This window comes from Pan paniscus, chromosome 2 (genome assembly GCF_029289425.2).
Source record: "Pan paniscus chromosome 2, NHGRI_mPanPan1-v2.0_pri, whole genome shotgun sequence".
In the NCBI taxonomy this organism is placed as follows: domain Eukaryota; kingdom Metazoa; phylum Chordata; class Mammalia; order Primates; family Hominidae; genus Pan; species Pan paniscus.
In genome coordinates this window covers 110,942,975-110,962,521 of record NC_085926.1, presented here as the reverse complement: position 1 = coordinate 110,962,521, position 19,547 = coordinate 110,942,975, and the positions used below count along the sequence as shown (strand labels likewise).

The 19,547-nt window shown below is 33.7% G+C and overlaps 1 protein-coding gene across 1 annotated transcript in view; it reads left to right on the top strand.

The window, feature by feature from the left end:
* Nucleotides 1-19,547, top strand: part of LOC100976052 (cell surface glycoprotein CD200 receptor 1) — a 59,321-nt gene that overhangs the window by 14,062 nt on the left and 25,712 nt on the right. The window contains exon 2 of the mRNA XM_003825098.6: nucleotides 13,136-13,204. Coding sequence (XP_003825146.1) covers nucleotides 13,136-13,204 — 69 coding nt within the window. The remainder of the gene's footprint in view (nucleotides 1-13,135; nucleotides 13,205-19,547) is intronic.

Here is a 19,547-nt window from a genome sequence, read left to right as displayed (position 1 = left end):
TTTGGTGTTCACATCTGCTACTAACTAGATGTATTTAAAAATTAAAATCAGTTTCATAAAGTGTCAGAACATGAAACATACAGCATAATCAATTCTTCAAATTGTGTTTTAAAATGCTAAAAATAAAAAAGTAAGTACTAATCTGTACTTTTTGTATTTCTTTGTACTTACTTTAGTTTTATTTTATATTAACATAAAATATATATTGCATATGATTTACATACATTTTAAATAATAATTATACTGTGAATACTTATGTCAGTTAAGAACAGACTACTGCCATTTCCTCCCCAGTTATATCCCCCAACCTCTGCGTTAAACGTAGTCATTATCTTTTGGGCTAATCATTCCCTTTGAGGTATAGTTACTCCCTGCTTTTCTTTACATTTTATCATGTGTGTGTGGAATCCCAAACAATAACATTTATATTGTCTTTTTTTGGTATTGGTGCAGAAACGGAATCATACTGTGTATATGATTTTATAACTTCTTTCATTTATTCATTATTTTAGAGATTTATCCATGTTTAAGTTTGTATTTGTTGTTCCTTAATATAAATAACTTTTATCCTAAAATTTCAAATGTCTGCAAAATAGTTTGTTCCCTAGAAAAATTCTGGTTCATAAGTAACAAACATGATTTTACAAAACAAATCTCATATTTACGATTTCAACTTATTTCCTTGTTGGAAGGAAGAACAATTAAGATAATATGCTGTGAGACATGTGAAGGAGAGAGTTTTCATTTGAAAACCATGTTGCATTTCATATTGTTACAATGGCAAACATTAATTTTCCAGGAAATTCATAGTAAAAGTTTCTGTGTTCTATTGACTTTACCATACTGGTGATGAGAAAAAAGCCATATGCTTAGTGTAGCTACAGAAAAGTTGCTCTGGCAGCCTAATTTGAATTTCTGAATCTGTTTGTGATTAAGATCTCAGTTACAAAGTTGCATTCATTTAAAATGAAACCCTGAATCTTTAGGAGAAATATATACTGTGTAATTACAGTGGGCTTAAAGCTTCAGTTTGTAATGTACTTTGCATACCTTTCATGAGTAATTCCTTATTTTTAAAGTAAGAAAGATAGTACATGTTTTGCTGAAGGGAAAATGAGAGCATATAATTCGTTTAGTTATCTAAAAAGATTCAAGAAAGAAGCAAGAAAGGAAGAAGTAAAAGTCATATTTTCAAGCCATTAGAAATTGTTTAATGCTTAATCCATGCATAATTCATAGTGGTTCATCTCTACATTCATTATAATAACTTTGAAGATCTATTAAAGTTTCAAAGAAACTTCGAAACTTTGAGACTTATTGAAGTTTGAAAGAAAATAGACTTCAAGGGTTAAAAGCTTGACTCACCAAATGTAGAGTGAAATAATTTTATTTGGTTTTCCTCAGGTAAAATGCCAGGATATTTTTAGATTTCAATGTATATTTATTTTGTGTTCTATTTTTTGAAGTACTGTAGTAAATTCATTAAAATTTAAATCACAGTAAAGTTTACAATAAGCAATTAGAATGAATTCTACTTAGCTCAGTACCAGCACAGAGGCCCCAAGTCCTATAAAGAAATGTCCATAGAAATGTCAAAATAAACCATTGTACACTGTTCTCTTTTGCAGCTAATATGGTTATCTGATAAAGTCATAGCCACATTCATTAGTCCACAGTTTTGCCCCAAGTTGAGTTTCAGTTTGAAGTTCATTTATCAGACTCCTAACTTATCTGTTTGTATTCCTCCGGAAGACCTGCAACTGAAGGAAAGGGCAGAACTTCTTTTTTATTTTCCATCTCCATCATTAGAAATAATACATGAATATTAGCAACAATGTTAACTATTTAAGTATGGTATAATACTTGCTCTCTTTTGGTTAGTAATAGTTACCGAATTAGGGGTTTTTAACAGGAATGGTGACGTTGCAGAAATGTCTATCTCTAAGTTTTTTTTAGAGAGTAGAGCATGCAGAGCACAGCATTTTACATTAAATAAAAACTGCTTAACATGACAAGAAAATCATGTGCTGTTTCTGAGAGCCTTTTTTTTTGTCTCACTGGAGGAAACCTCCATGAAGTACGGGTCTGCAGCGTCATGCCTGTTTTTATGTGTGGGTGTATATGCTTGCTCAGGCATATGACAATGATGATTTGGGAAAGGAAACTTCTGGTGCTCAAAGTGAGTAAGAGGTTTCGCTAGTAGTAAAATCACGAAAACATTCTTCTTTCTCCTGATGATTTTGACTTAGATAGAAGTATTTTTTAAAAAACATTATTTTCAGTGTGAAAGATCTCTGTTTATATTTTGTTTTGTGTTTATTTGTGTGGATGCATATTCTAATGTTATGTGTGTTAAAACCTAATGTTTCTGATGCTGTTTTTAGTTATCTCCTTTCAGCTTTATGGAAGAATAATTTATGTACAATTAATTGCATCAATTTAAAACATGTAATTTAATAAATTATGGCAGTTGTATATACCTGTGAATCATCACCACAAACAAGATACAAAACATTTTCACCATTTCCAAAATATTTCTCATGTATCTTTAGTCCATCCCTTCCTTCATCCTCATTTGTGGGCAATCACTGATCTGTTCTTTGTCACCAGAGATTACTTAGCATTTTATATTAGTAGCAGTATTTTTTGTAGTATGTAGTATTCTTTTGTGCCCATCTTGTACTTTCAATTAGTAGAATGATTCTGAGATTTGTCAATGTTGTGTTTTCCTTTTTGCTATTGAGTAGTATTCCTTTGTGTGGATAATTGATTGATTTAACTGTTAATTGACCTTTCAGTTGTTTCCAGTTTTTTTTGGCAATTTTGAATACATATTTGCAAATAAGGCCACTATGAACATTCATGCATAAGTCTTCTGTGGATATGTTTTCATTTCTCTTAGATAAATACAGTTGGAATGAACAGGTAATATGGTGGGCACATGTTTGAATTTTGAAAAAAAATCTGCCAGAAATTTACCAGTGTAGTTTACATTATTTTACATTCCCACTAGTAATGTATGAGAGTTTTAATTTCTCCACATTCTTGCCAGGATTTATTATTGGTCTTTTTAATTTTAGCCATACTTATAGGTGTGTAATCATTATCTCACTATGTTTTATATCTGCATGTATTTTATGGTTACTAATATTGAACATCTTTGCATGACTCTATTGGTCATTTTAATATCTTTTTATTTTTCATGAGGGGTCTGTTCAAATCATTTGCCCAGATTTTAATTGACTTTTAAAGTTATTGAATTGTAACAGTTCTTTACATATTCTACATAGCAGTCTTTTGTTAGATATGTATATTGCAAATATTTTCTTTTACTGTATGGTGTGTCTTTCATTATCTTAATGATATCTTTCTAAAAGCAAAATATTTAAATTTTGTTAATGTCCAATTTATCAAATTTTCTTTCATGGCTTGTTCTATTTATGTCCCAGTAAATCTTTGCCTATGTCAAAGTCAGAGATGCTCTTATATATTTTCTTCTAGGGGTATTACAGTTTTAGCTTTTACATTTAAGCCAATAATCCAATTATAGGTAATTTTTTTTGTGTATGTGTAAAGGGTTGAAGTTCATTTTTTTTTTGCATATGTATCACCAGTTGTTCCATCATGTGTTGTTGAATAACTTGTAGTTCTTTATAAAATTGCCTTAACACTTTTATTTTAAATCAATAGATTGGTTGGAGGGTGGAGCACAAAGGTGGAATAGGACTCTTTACCAATCATTCCCCCATATAAACATCAATTTGAACAACTATTTGCACATGAAAATACCTTAACAAGAGCTAAAGAAACCAAGTGAGAGAACACAGTGCCTAGTTATAAGTATATTAATAAGAAAAGATATATTGAAGAGGAGGTCAGTTTTAAATTACTTGTGTCACCTCTTACCCAATTCTAGACAGCACAGTGTGATGAGAAATACTGTGTACTTGGGGGAAAGAGGGGAAATAAACATAGAACTTTGCCTTGGACCCCAACACTGGGCCCACCAGAGTAAAATCCAGCACTGGGAAAACTCCAATGACCCCTGACTGCAGGCTGGTGCCTATGGACACCAGACTCACCCCAGCACCAGGTGGGAACCTATAACCCATGTGAGGCAAACTCAGTCAGCACTGTGCATCACTGCCAGCTGACTAGAGTGTCCTTGGTCTCTGAACAAACCTCAGAGGTAGGCATGCCTCAGTGGCTACATGGCATTGGGTGCATTCCAACACTAAACCAATCTCATGGCCAAGGGATTCCAGCCTGGCCATAGTAGTACTAGGCTTAGGATGCTCCTAGTGCTCCAATGGCCACAGTGATCTGGGGCATAGGGATCATGCCAGTAGGTCTTCCCAGGATCTCTGGAAAAGCTTACTGTTGGAAAGCATTCCCACACAGAGTCAATCTATGAAGTGCCTACTTCTTCAAATGCACAGACATTGAGCATGGCTACAAGCATCAAGAACCATCAGGGAAACATGACATCACCAGAGAGACAAAATAAAGTGATAGTGACCAACCACAAAGACATGGAGATGTATGGATAGCCTGACAGAGAGCTCAAAATAACTTTTTAAGGAAGCTCAGCAAAGTTCAAGAAAACACAGAGAAACAATTCAATGAAATTAGGAAAATATTAAGTGGCCAGAAAAGAAAATCTAATAGAGAGATTGAAATAATTAAAGAAAAAAACAGCAGAAATCCTAGTGCTGAAAAATACAATGAAAAAAATGAAAAATACAATGTAGAGTATCAACAGTAGAATTATCAAGCAAAAGGAAGAATCTGTGAACTTGAAACAAGTTATTTGAAAATATGTAGTCATAGGAGAAAAAAAGAATGAAAAGAAATGAAGAAGGCTCACAGGATTTGTGAGACAGCATCAAAACAACAAAATGTTTGAGTCATTGGCGTTCAAGAGGGAGAAGAGAAAGATAAAGAGATAGAAGACTTATTAAGGAAGTAATAGCAAAAAACTTTCCAAACCTGAAGAAAGATAAAAATATTCAGGTAAAGGAAAATCAAAACTCTACAATCAGATTCAATCCAAGTAAGACTACCCCAAGACATATTATAATCAAACTGTCAAAAATCAGAGGCAGAGAGAGGATCCTGAAGGCAGCAAAAGAAAAGAAGCAATAACATAACATAAAAACGGGCTCAAATGTGCCTAGAAGTGGACTTCTCAGCCGAAACCTTATGGGCCAGAAAAGAGTAGGATCATATATTTAAAGTACTGAAAAAAAAAACCAAACAAAAAAAACGAAAAACCCTACCAATCATGAATACTTTAACTAGCAAAACTGTCCTTAAGAAATGAAGGAGAGAGAGACTTTCTCAGATAAACAGAAGATGAGGGAATTTCTCACCACCAGACCTGACTCATAAGTAGTGGTGGGCACCTGTAATCCCAGCTACTCGGGAGGCTGAGGCAGGAGAATCACTTGAACCCAGGAGGTGGAGGTTGCAGTGAGCCGAGATCATGCCACTGCACTCCAGCCTGGGTGACAGAGTGAAACTCCGTCTCAAAAAAAAAAAAAAAAATGTGAAGAGAGACCAAAAAGGTCTTTATATATTGATAAAGAGGTCAATTTAGTAAGAGCATGTAACAATTGTAAATATATATGTACCCAACATTGAAGCACCTAAATATAAAAATCAAGTATTAATAGATCTGAAGGCAGAGATAGACTGCAAGACAATAACATTAGGGGACTTTAGTACCCCACTTTTAGCAATGGACAGACCATCCAGGCGAAAAGTTCAGTGAGACATCACATTTAAACTACATTGTAGACCAAACGGGCCTACCAGACATACACAGAACATTCCATCCTTCAGCTACAGAATTCATATTTTTCTCAACTACACATGAAACATTCTCTAGGATAGATCATATGTTAGATCACTTTGTGAGTGGAAAAACAACTCAAATTGGTTTTCCTTTGCTCTCACACCATAACAATTAACACTGATGAGTTCTGTGACCAAAAGTTTGTTTGTCTGTTTTTTTCTACACACCAAACAATGAATTCTTCAGTGGACACCAGCTGGTTGTATCCTGATTCAATTCAATTCTGATCCTATATACTTGAAGGAAACATTAGATCCCAAGCCTCAGGTTATTTTTCCTGTGCTTCTGACTGACTGGCTATAAGTCTCGGTTCCCATGACCCCCTCCTTTTGTTCGATTAATTTTCTAGAACAACTCACAGAACTCAGCGAAATACTTACTTATGTTTACTAGTTTATTATGAAAGATTTTACAAAGGATACAGAGGAAAAAGTGCATAGGGCAAGGCATGTGGGAAGGGGTGCAGAATTCCCATGCTCTTTCCGGGTACACCACCTTCTAGTAACCTCCATATGTTTAGCTATCTGGAAACTCTCTGAATGCAGTCCTTTGGGTTTTTATGGAGGCTTCATTAGATAAGCATTATTTATTAGCCATTGGCCATTGGTGATCAACATAACCTTCAGCACCTTTACCCTCCCCAGAGGTTGAAGGGTGGGGCTGAAAGTCAACCCTCTGGTCATGTCTTGGTCTTCCCAGTGACCAGCCACTATCCTGAAGTTACTAACCACCAGTCAACTAATGAGCATACGCAAAAGACATCAGTTTGGAGACTTTAAGGATTTTAGGAGTTGTGTGTCAGGAAACAGGGTCAAAACCCAAATGTATATTTTACAATATGACAGGCACAAAGCAAGTTTTTAACAAATTTAAGAAAATTGGTATCATATCAAGTATCCCCTCCAACCATAATGATATAAAACCTGAAATCAATAACAGGAGGAACTTCACAAATACATGGAAATTAAACAACATACTCCTGAACAACCAATTGGCCAATAAAATTAAAAGAGAAATTAAGGACATTTCTTGAGACAAATGAAAATGGAAATACAACATACTAAGACCTATGGGATACAGCAAAAGCAGCTATAAGAGGAAGATTTATAGCAATAAGTGCCTACATTAAGAAAGAAGAAAAATCTCAAATAAACAACCGAATGTTGAACCTTAAGTTAAACTGAGCCCAAAATTAGTAGAAGGAGGCAAAGAATAAATATCAGAACATAAATAAATAAAATAGAGACTAGAAAAATCATGGGAAAAAAACTAATGAAATGAGTTGCTTTTTAAAAAGATAAATAAAATCAACAAGCCTATAGCTGATAAATTGAGAAAAAAAGAGAGAGACTCACATCCATAAAATGAGAATGAAAAAGGAGACATTACAACTTATACTGTAGAAACACAAAGGATCACAAGAGACTGTTATAAACACAATTATATGCCAACAAATTGGATAAGCTAGGAGAAATGGATAAATTCCTGGACATAGACAACCTACCAAGATTTAATTATGAAGAAATAAAAAAATTGAACAGCCCAGTAATGAGTCAAGAGATTAAATCAGTAATAAAAAATCATCCATCAGAGAAGTCCAGGAGCTGTTGGCTTCACTGCTGAATTCTACCAAGCATGTAAAGAAGAATACCAATTATTTTCATTCTTCCAAAAATTGAAGACGAAGGAATACTTCCAAAGTCATTTTACGAGGCCAGAATTACCCTCACACCCAAATAAGACAAGGACGCCAGATAAAAAGAAAACTACAGGCCAATATCCCTGGTAAACATAAATGCAAAAAATCTTTAACAAGATGCTAGCAAGCCAAAATAAATAGCAGATTAAAAAGACCATTCATCATGATCAAGTGGACTTCCATCCCAGGGATGTAAGGATCAACATACACAAATCAATAAACATGAGACATCACATGAACAGAATGAAGAATAGAAACCAGATGATCATTTCCATAGATGCAAAAAAGCCTTTAAAAATTCAACATCCTTTCATGATAAAAATTCTCAATAAATTAGGTATAGAAGGAAAGTACCTCAGTACAATAATGATTATACATGAAAAACTCACAGCTAGCTTCACACTTTATGGGCGAAAATGGAAAGCCTTTCCTCTAAGATCAGAAACAAGACAAGGATGCCCACTCTTGCCACTTGTATTCAACGTGGTACTGGAAGCATAAAGTTGTTAATAATATTTCCTCATAATGCTGGAAGTTCTAGCTGGAGGAATTAGGCAAGAGAAAGAAATAAAGGGATCTAGATAGAAAATAAAGAAGTCAAATTTTTCCTGTTTGCAGACAACATGTTCTTATATATGGGAAACTCAAAGACTCCGTGAAAAATTCTTTATTTATGTATTTATTATTATTATTATTCTTATACTTTTAAGTTTTATGGTACATGTGCACAATGTGCAGGTTAGTTACATATGTATACATGTGCCACGCTGGTGCGCTGCACCCACTAACTCGTCATCTAGCATTAGGTGTATCTCCCAATGCTATCCCTCCCCCCTCCTCCCACCCCACAACAGTCCCCAGAGTGTGATGTTCCCCTTCCTGTGTCCATGTGTTCTCATTGTTCAATTCCCACCTATGAGTGAGAATATGCGGTGTTTGGTTTTTTGTTCTTGCGATAGTTTACTGAGAATGATGATTTCCAATTTCATCCATGTCCCTGCAAAGGACATGAACTCATCATTTTTTATGGCTGCATAGTATTCCATGGTGTATATGTGCCACATTTTCTTAATCCAGTCTATCATTGTTGGACATTTGGGTTGATTCTTAGAACTAAAAAATGAATTTAGTAAAGTTGCAGGATACAAAATCAACATTAAAAATTAGTAGCTTTTCTATACACTAACAGTGAACTATCTGAGAAAGAAAGAAAATCCTATTTTTAATAGCTACAGAAAATAAAATACTAAGAGATAAATTCAACCAAGGAGATAAAAATCAATAAAGTATATATGTGTGTGTCTATTTCTGGATTATGTATTATATTCCATTGACATATGTGATTATCTTTTAGCCAAGACCAGATTGTTTTGATTACTGTAGCTTCAGAGTGTAGCTTAAACTTAAGTACATTTTTCTCTCTTTTTTTTTTTTGTTATTCTTTTTAAACAAACAGCTTGGCTATTCTAGGTTTGCATTCATATATAAATTTTAGAATTATCTTCTCAATTTACACAGAAAAGACTACTACATTTTGATTGAGACTGTTCTTGAGGAGAATTGACATCTTAATAATATTGGGACTTTCCATTATATAGCGTTTATCTAATTTACCTCAGCAATATTTTATAGTTTTCAGTATACAGGTCTTACACAACTTTTATTACCTTTTTTTCCTAGGCTTTTTTTTTTTTTGCATTGTTGTAAACATTTTAAAAATTTCATTTTCCAATTGTTTGTGCTAGTATAGAAAAATGTAATTGTTTTAAAATATTATTAGTATTTTATATTATTACTTTACTAAGTTCATTTAGTTCTAGGAAGAGAAGAAAACTTCCTCAAACTGTTAAAGTGCATCTTTGAAAATTCTATGCCTAATATTTTACTTCTTACATAGTGCAAGATTTGATGTTAATATTTTGTGAAAAAATTTCATAATGTGTTTTTTAATTTGTAAGGTGTTTGTATAGTTTTGATATATGGTTAATTCTACCTTCATAAAATGAGTTAGTGTTCTCTCCTTGATTTTCTAAAAGGGTTTGTGTGTAAAATTAATATTACTTCTTTCTTACATGTTTGCATAAATTTGTCAGTGTAGCCAATTTGATAGAAGGCTTTTTATCAACAAATTCAGTTTTTTAAAGATATAAGGCTTTTCAGTTTTTTTATTCTTAAGTAGGTTTCAAAAGCTTTGTCTTCAATGAATTTGTCCATTTCAACTGTTACTGAATTTGATTAGCATAATATTGTTAATAATATTCCCTCATTTTTCCTTTCACGAATGTAAATCTATATGAATGACCCTTCCTTCCTTCCTGATATTAGAGATTTGTGTTCTTTCTATTTTTTTCCTTATCAGTCTAGTTGTTAGTTTATAAATGTTGATTATCTTTTTAAAGAACTAGCTTTTGATTTCCTTAATTTTTTGCATTGCTTGTTTCCTCTTTTATTGATTTCTGCTCTTATATTTATTATTGTGTTTTCTCTCTTTTGTTTCTTGCTTCTATGGGTGAATTTTACACATTTCTTCCTTTAAAATTAGCACTTAAAGGTATTACTTTTCCTAAAACCACTGTGTTAGCTGCTTATTTCAAATTTTGGCATGTTGTATTTTCATTATCATCCAGTGAAAACTTTAATTTCTTCATGAATTTCTTCTTTGAGCAAAGGGTTGCTTAGAAGTGTGTTTGATTTCTAAATATTTGGTATTTTCTTAAAAATCTTATTGTAATTGATTTCTAATTGAATTCTGTTTTGGTTGGAGGACATCTTTTATATGACTTCAGTTTTTTTTAATGTTTTTGAGACTTGTGGCACAGAATGTGGTCAAACTCAGCGAATATACGATGTGCACTTGCAAAGAATGTATTCTGCAGATGCTGGGTTAGGGTACTAAAAATATGAATTAGGTCAGTGTGGTTGATAACTATATTAGTTGTTTATAACTATGTAATGAATTACCCCACAACTTAGCAGCAGATAAGAAATATGTATTTTGAAAGATAAAAATACATCTTAAGTTGATATTGATACTTTTCATTAAAATTTAGGACTGAGGATTTTTTTTTCCTTTTTTTTTTTTCTTTGACGGAGTCTCACTCTGTCACCCAGGCTGGAGTGCAGTGGTGTGATCTCAGCTCACTGCAACCTCTGCCTCCCGGGTTCAAGCAATTCTCTGCATCAGCCTCCCAAGTAGCTGGGATTACAGGCATCTGCCACCACATCCGGCTAATTTTTGTATTAAACTTACTTATTTTACATCTATTATCTTCTTTCTTCCTCACTATAAAATTGAACAATACCAACATACAGACATACCTATCTCTCCACAACCTCACCCAACAGTGTATGTTGTCAAACTTTTGGATTTTGCCAGTTATAGATGAGAAATGGTATTTCCAAATACTTTTAATTTGGATTCCTCTTACCATGACTGATGTGAAATATATTTTCATATGACTAAGAGACATTTTTACTTCTTTTTCCATAAAATTTCTGTCCGTATGTTTAGTCTAGTTTGCTATAGGTTTGGGTTGATCTTTATTTTTAATCCAGCTTCATCTAGCCACGTGCCAGGGAGCTGTGCAGGCCACTATTCTAAGCCCATGAATTCTGACAATTGTCTCTTCCCTAACTTAACTATTCCCATTCAGATCTAGAATTCATAGTGTCTGTGTCCAGATGCCTTTGTAATCCTGATTTTATGGACTTGCCATGCGATCTGCTTTTTTAAAAGTTTGTCTCTCAGTGCTCTTGCAATAACATGGCTTAAACTCACTTCAGTTTGGGTTAATTTGGGTTGTGTATCTATCCTAGCATATTTCTTAGGCTCTAACCGTTGATTTCTACTCATAGCAGTAAGACTTACTTGCACTAAGATTCATAATTGGGTAACTGAAGCAGCTTACTAGCCAGGTAGTCTTGGTCAAATTGCTTAATCACTTAATCTACATTTCTTTATCTGTAAAATGAAAATAATAATATCTGCTAGTTATAGAGAGATGGAAATAAAGAACATAGGCAAATTACCCAAAATCTATTCCTGTTATACTCATTCCATAAATTATCTTAAAAGAACAGTTTGCTAAAGAAAATGGCAGCTGAAAGGGGCACTAGATTAAAACTTTTTCCAGAAAAACACTGAGCATTAAATTTTACTCTAAAAGGTGTCTCTTTGCTAGTCAGATACGCTCACTATAGATAAGCTACGAGTGTATCTTTTCCTTGTGAACACATTCCAGGAGCTTTGTGCCTTGCACAGTTAGAGCCTGCCGATATCCAGCCTCAACTCCAATTACACATCCAGGTTTTCTCACTTCATGGCAATACTAAACTATTTATAACTCTTGTAAATTTTTATTTGGCTTTGTACCTCCTTTAAATGCCATTATTTTTGTTTGCATTTTCCCTTCTGTCTTCCTGGAAAACTCCTCATGTACTTAGATCCAGCTAAAAAATTACTTATTATAGGAAAGCATGCCTAATCTCTTACTCCTGTTTTCCTGGAATTTAAACATCTCTTCTTTTAAACTTCTATACATCACAGGCAACTTCGATCATTGCACTGAAAACTTTGCATTATAATTGTTTCCCTAGCTACTGCCTCTCCTGGATCTTAAGCTCTTGGAAAAAAGGGGATATTGTTTATTATGATATCTCTGTGCCTAGCAGAGTAACTTTGCCAATAATTGCTGCTTAAAAGATGTGTACTACCAATTCTCACTAAGAGCTTGCCTTGCAGAAATGTGAACTTAATAGGCCATTGTCTATATCACGGGTCTCCAACCCTGGGGCTGCAGACTGGTACCAGTCCTTGGCCTATTAGGGATTGGGCCGCACAGCAGCGGGTGAGCGGCAGGTGAGTGAGAATTGCGGCCTGAGCTCCACCTCTTGTCAGATCAGTTGGAGGCATTAGATTCTCACAGGAGCGTGAACCCTATTGTGAACTGTGCATGCCAGGAATCTAGGCTGTGCATTCCTTATGAGAATTGAACTAATGCCTGATGATCTGAGGTGTAACAGTTTCATCCAAGAACCATCGTGCTCCCTTCCCCCTTGTCCGTGGTGGAAAAATTATCTTCCTCGAAATGGGTCCCTGGTGCCAAAAAGGTTGGGGACCGTTTTCCCATCATAGAGTCTATGATGTGACTTCAACAATGCTTAGGAAAATCCTTTTATTCCATACCAGCAGCCAATCAATAGTCCCCACTAAACTTTTTTTTACCTCCTCATTGGTGCTTGAAAAGCCTGTAAAAGATAGTAAAATAATTTCTTCCACACTCAGAGATAGACTAAAAGCATATAAGCCTGGAAGAAGACTTGAATATAAAGCAAGAGGGGGGTGATGGGCACTCTGGGCTTAAAGCAGGACTATGGCAGAGTCTGGAAGAGAAAGTCAAAAGTTTATACTGGGACAAATTTTGCCAAGACTTTTGCTTGGCTGTCATAATTTAGATATTCATTGGCAACTGCAATACAAAAATAGTCTGAAGAATGTGAAAAAATATGATTTTAACTAGGAGTCAGATCTATTAATGCATATTTCTCTCTCTACCCCCTATGTCTTTTTCAAAATTCAGAAGCGGAGGGTGCTGCTCAACCAAACAACTCATTAATGCTGCAAACTAGCAAGGAGAATCATGCTTTAGGTAATGTCCATCTTTTAACAATAATTCTAGTAGGGGAGTGCTTGATGTCCATATAGGTTTTACATTTTTGGATCTTGAATTGTCTCATGCATTATCTGTATTATCTAAATGATATTATATTTAAGAGTGTTAATAAATTTTTCATTCTGAAATTATTTCTATGCTTATTTAGTACCTATTTTAAGAATGGGATCACTAAACAAAACCAATGGCCTATTCAAAAAATTTGTTATTCAACTTTTGAAACCTAGATTATTATCCCAGAGCACTTTTTAATAAGCAGATCTTAATAGGTGTTAATGATTTATTTTCTATATCCTCTCTCAACCCTATTTTCTCCAAAATTTTTGTTTGCCATTTAATTAACATTGAAACAGAAAAGAAAAGTTAACAGACTTTATTTTTTTAGAGAAGTTTTAGGATCGTAGCACAATTGAGTGGAAAGTACAGAAATTTCCCCTATGACCTCTGCCCCTACATGTGCAAAGCCTCCCCATTATCAACATACCTGACTAGAGTGGTACATTTGTTTCAATTAATGAACCTACATTGAAACATCATCATTATCACATTATCAAAGTCCAAAGTTTGCATTAGAGGTCACTCTTAGGGTTGAATATGAATGTTTTCAGGCAAATGCATAATGACATGTCTCCACCATGATAATATTTTATAGAGTAATTTCACTGACCTAAAAATCATCTCTATTCTACCTATTCATCCTTCCCTGCCCGCTAACCCCAGGCAATCCTGGTATACTGTCTCCATAGTTTTGTCTTTTCCAGAGTGTCATATAATTGGAACGTTACAGTATGCAGCATTTTCAGACTGGCTTTTTTCACTTAATAATATGCATTTAAGTGTTCCCCCATGACTTTCCATGTCTTAATGGCTTTTTTTTTTTTAGTACTGAATAATATTCCATTGTTTGACTATACCACAGTTTATTTATTTGCCTGGTAAAAGACATCTTGGCTGCTTCCAAGTTTTGGCAATTAGGAAAAAAGCTGCAATTAACACCCATGCACGGGTTTTTGTATGGATGTAAGTTTTCAACTCTTAGGGTAAATACCAAAAAGCATGGTTGTTGGATTGCATGGTAGGAGATTGCTTAGTTTTGTAAGAAACTGCCAAACTGTCTTTCAAAGTAGATGTACCACTTTGCATTCCTGCTTACTACATTGAATCCACAGGATGTAGTGATATACAGGCATTGTATTAGGTATTATAAGTAATCTAGAGACGATTTAAAAAATACAGGTGGTTATATGCAAATACTAAGCCATTTTATACAAGGGATATGAGCATCTGTGGATTTTGGTATCCATGGGGTGATGGAATCCCCCAGAGGTAACAAGGGATGACTGTATTTTTTTTCTAGTATGTGGCTTGTCTTTTCGTTCTCTCTTTTTTTTTTTTTTTTTGAGACGGAGTCTCGCTTTGTCGCCCAGGCTGGAGTGCAGTGGTGCGATCTTGGCTCACTGCAAGCTCCGCCTCCCGGGTTCACGCCATTCTTCTGCCTCAGCCTCCGGAGTAGAGTAGCTGGGACTACAGGCGCCTGCTACCACGCCCTGCTAATTTTTGTATTTTTAGTAGAGACGGGGTTTCACCGTGTTAGCCAAGATGGTCTCGATCTCCTGATCTCGTGATCCGCCCGCCTCGGCCTCCCAAAGTGCTGTGATTACAGGCGTGAGCCACTGCTCTTAGAAATTTTTCACAGAGTAGAAATTTTTAATTTTACTGAAGTCCAGCTTATCGATTCTTTATTTTATGGATTGTGCCTTTACTGTGGTAGCTAAAATGTCACTGCCAAACCAAAGATCATTTGGACTTTCTCTTATGTTACCTTCTAGGAGTGTTTTTAGTTTTGCATTTTTATATTTAGGTCACTGATCCATTTTGAGTTTATTTTTGTGAAAGGTGTGAGGTCTGTATCTAGATTGACTTTATTTTTGCATCTGGATGTCCAGTCGTTCCAACACCATTTGTTCAAAAGACTCCAATGTATTGCCTTTGCTAATTTCCAAATATAATATTTATGTGAGCCTATTTCTGGGCTCTTTATTTGGTTTCATTTACTTATTTAGCTCTTCTTTTGCTAATAACATACTGACTTGATTATTGTAGCTTTATAGTAAATCTTGAAGTCGAATAGTGTCAGGCCTCAAACTTTGTTCTTCTTCAATAATGTGTTGACTATTCTGAGTCTTTTGCCTCTCTAGATAAACTTAAAAATCAGTTTGTTTATGTCCATAAAATAACTTGCTGAGATTTTGGTTGGGATTGTGTTGAATCCATAGATCAAGTTGGGAAAAACTGGGACTTTGGTAATATTCATTCACCCTATCTGTGAACATGAGGTCTCGCTCCATTTACTTAGATTTTCTTTGATTCTTTTCCAACAGAGTTTTATAGTTTTCCTCATATAGATGTTGCACATATTTTGTTAGACTTATACCTAAGTATTTCATTTTTGGGGATGTTAATATAAATGGTATTGTGTTTTTAACTTCAAATTCCACTTGTTCACTGGTGACTTATTGGAAATTGTCATACAAACATTGACTTTTGTATGTTAACCTTGAATTAATATCTTCCATCACATCAATGAGTCAATACAGTACAAAAAATTGACTTTTGTATGTTAACTTTGTATTTTGCAACCTCGCTACAATTTCTTATTAGTTCTAGGAGTTTTTTTGGTCAATTCTTTCAGATGCTTTACATAGATAATTATGTCATGTATGAACTAAGACAGTTTTATTTCTTCGTTACCGATCTCGATCCCTTTTATTTATTTTTTCTTGTCTTATTGCATTAGTTAGAAATTCCAGTTGAAAAGCAGTGGTGAAAAGAGTCATCTTGCTTTGCTCCTGATGCTTTGCTTTCTCACCATTAATTATGATGCTAGCTGTAGAGTTTTTTGTAGATGTTTTTTAAGTTGAGAAAGTTTCTCTTTATCCCAGTTTACTGAGAGTTTTTAAAAAATCATAAATGAGTGTTAAATTTTGTCAAATGCTTTTTATGTATCTATGGAAATGATCATATGATTTTTTTAACTTAGCTTATTGATGTGATGGAAGATATTAATTCATTTTTGAATTTTGAGCCAGGCTTGCATATCTGGAATAAACCCCACTTGTTCATGGAATATAATTCTTTTAATACATTCTTGAATTTGATTTACTAATATTTTACTGAGGATTTAAAAATGTATGTTTATGAGAGATATTGGTCTGTGGTTTTCTTTTTTTGTAATGTTTTTGTCTGGTTTGGTTATTAGGATAGTGCTAACCTGATAGAATGAGTTAGGAAGCATTCCCTCTGCTTCTGTTTCTGAAAGAGATTAAAGAGAGCTGGTATGATTTCTTCCTTAAATATTTAACAGAATTTATCAGTGAACCCATCTAGGCCTCATACTGTGTGTACTGAAAGGTTATTAATTATTGATTCAATTTATTTAATAGATATAGTCCTGTTCAATTTGCCTGTTTCTCCTTTAATTTATATATTAGATATAGTCCTGTTTAAACTGCCAAATTGTTTTGGCAGGTTGTGTCTTTTCAAGAATTGGTTTATTTCATCTGTGTTGTCAAATTTGTGGGCATAGGATTCTTCATAGTATTCTGTTATTATCATTTTAATGTAAATGGCATCTGTGTTAATATCCCCTCTTTCATATCAGATATTAGCAACTTGTATCCTCTCTCTTTTTTTCTTGGTCTGGCCAGTGACTTATCAATTTTATTGGTCTTTTCAAAGAACCAGGTTTTGGTTTTATTGATTTTCTCATTTTCAATTTTATTGTCTTCTGTTCTAATTTATATTTTCTTTTCTTCTGCTTAATTTGGATTTAATTTGCTCTTCTATTTTCTAGTTTCGTAAAGTTGGAGTCTGGGTGATTGATTTTAGACCTTTCTAATTTTCTAATACGTGCATTCAATGCTATAAATTTCCCTCTAAGAACTACTCCTGCTGCATCCACAAATTTTGATAAATTGTGTTTTCATTTTCATTTATTTAAAAATATTTTAAAATTTCTCTTTAGGTTTCTTTTTTCACCTATGCATTATTCAGAAGTCTGTGGTATAGTCTCCAAATATTTTGGGACTTTCCACTACCTTTTTATTTTTCATTTCCAGTTTAATTCCATCATGGTCTAAAAGCAGGCATTATGTAATTTCTATTTTTTATATTTGTTAGGATGTGTTTTATGGCTCAGAATGTGGTCTATTTTGGTACAAGTTTCATATGAGCTGGAGAAGAATGTGTATGCTGCTCTTGTTAGAAAAAGTCATCTATAGATGTCAGTTATACTAGTTAATTGATGATATTGTTGAATTCAGCTATTTTGTTACTGAATTTCTGCCTGCTGGATCTGTCTGTTTCTAATAGAGGGGTATTAAAGTCTCCAACTATTATAGCAGATTCATTTATTTCTCCTTGCTGTTCTATCAGTTTTTGCCTCATATATTTTGATCCTCTTTTGCTAGGTGCACATATGTTAAGGATTATTATTTCTTTTTGGAGAATTGACTCATATATTATTATGTAATGATAACACATCATTATATAATAACTTTTCTTGCTCTGAAGTCATTGCTGTTTAAAATTAATATAGCTACTTCCATTTCCTTTTGATTAGTATTAGCATGACTTATCTTTATTCATCCCTTTTCTTTCAAACTACATATATATATCTCTCTCTCTTTAGATTTCAAGGTTTTTTGTAGACAACATATAATTGGTCTTGCTTTTTGATCTACTCTGACAATCTCTGTCTTTTAATTGGTGCATTCAGACCATTGATGTTCAAAGTGATTACTGATACTGTTAGATTAATATCTACCACAGTTGTTAGTGTTTTCTTTTAGTGCCTCTGTTCTTTGTTCCTATTTTTGTCTTCTACTCTTTTCCTGCCTCTTATGATTTTACCTGAGCATTTTATATGATGCCATTTTCTATCCTCCTTAGCATATTAGTTATATTTCTATTTTTACTTTTTTAGTCATCACTTGAGCTTGCAATATTCATTTATAATGAATCCAAATTAACTTTCAAATACTACTATATACTGTTTCATGGGTAGTGTGAATACCTTGCAATAACAAAATAATCCTAGTTCCTTCCTTCCTTTCCTTGTATCATTATTTTATTCATTCTTCTTATACATAACACATACATAATCAAATACATTGTTACTATCATTATTTTGGACAAAGTGTTATCTGTTAGATTAATTAAGAATAAGAAAAATGCAAGTTTTAATTTTACCTTCACTTGTTCGTTTTCCAGTGTTCTTCTTGATATAGATCTGAGTTTTTGACTGATATTATTTTACTTCTCTCTAAAAAAATTTCTCTCAACATTTATTGGAAGGCAGGCCTACTGACAACAAATTCCCACAATTTTTGTTTGTCTGAGAACATCTTTATTTCTCCTTCAGTTTTGGAGGATAGTTTTTGCAGGACATGAAATTCTAGGTTGGTAGTTTTTTTCCCTCAACACCTCAAATATTTTACTTTGCTGTCTTCTTGCTTGCATGGTCTCTGAGGAGAAGTTGGGTATAATTCTTTTCTTTGCTTCTTGGTAGGTAAGGTGTTTTTCCCTTCTGGCTTCTTTCTGAAGTATTTCTTTACATTTGATTTTCTGTAATTTGAAAATAATACATCTAGGTGTAGGTTATTTTTGGCATTTATTCTGCTTGGCGTTCTCTGAGTTTCCTGGATCTGTGATTTAGTGTCTGAAATTAATTTGGAGAAAATTCTTAGTCATTATTATTTAAAGTTTTCTTATTTTTTTCATTTTTTTAACTACAATATAGCAACTTTCCAAAAACAAAATTTGAAATAGATTAAAACTATTGTGATTGTGAAAAATTCTACAGAGCTCAAGGGAAGGAATGCATGTTGATCTCAGAAATTATGGAATTAGAAAGTTGAACTAGATGAGGGCTCTTATCTCTGTTCCTCTCCTGCTTCTGCTTTATTTACTTATTTATATTAATTTTAATTGACACATAATAATTGCACATATTTATGGGGTACATAGTAATATTTTGATACATACAATTTGTAGTAATCAGATCATGGTAATTGGCATATCCTTCACTTCAAACATTTCCTTGTGTTGGGAACATTCAATATCCTCTTCTAGCTCTTTGAAAATATGTAATATATTATTGTGAACTATAGTCATCCTACAGTACTATAAAACAATAGAACTTGCTCATCCTACCTAGCTATAATTTTGTGCCCTTTAACAAGTTTCCTCTATTCCCCCCTTTCCCTTACCCTTTGTAGTCTATAGAAGCCTGTGTTCTGCCTTTTACTTCTATGAGACG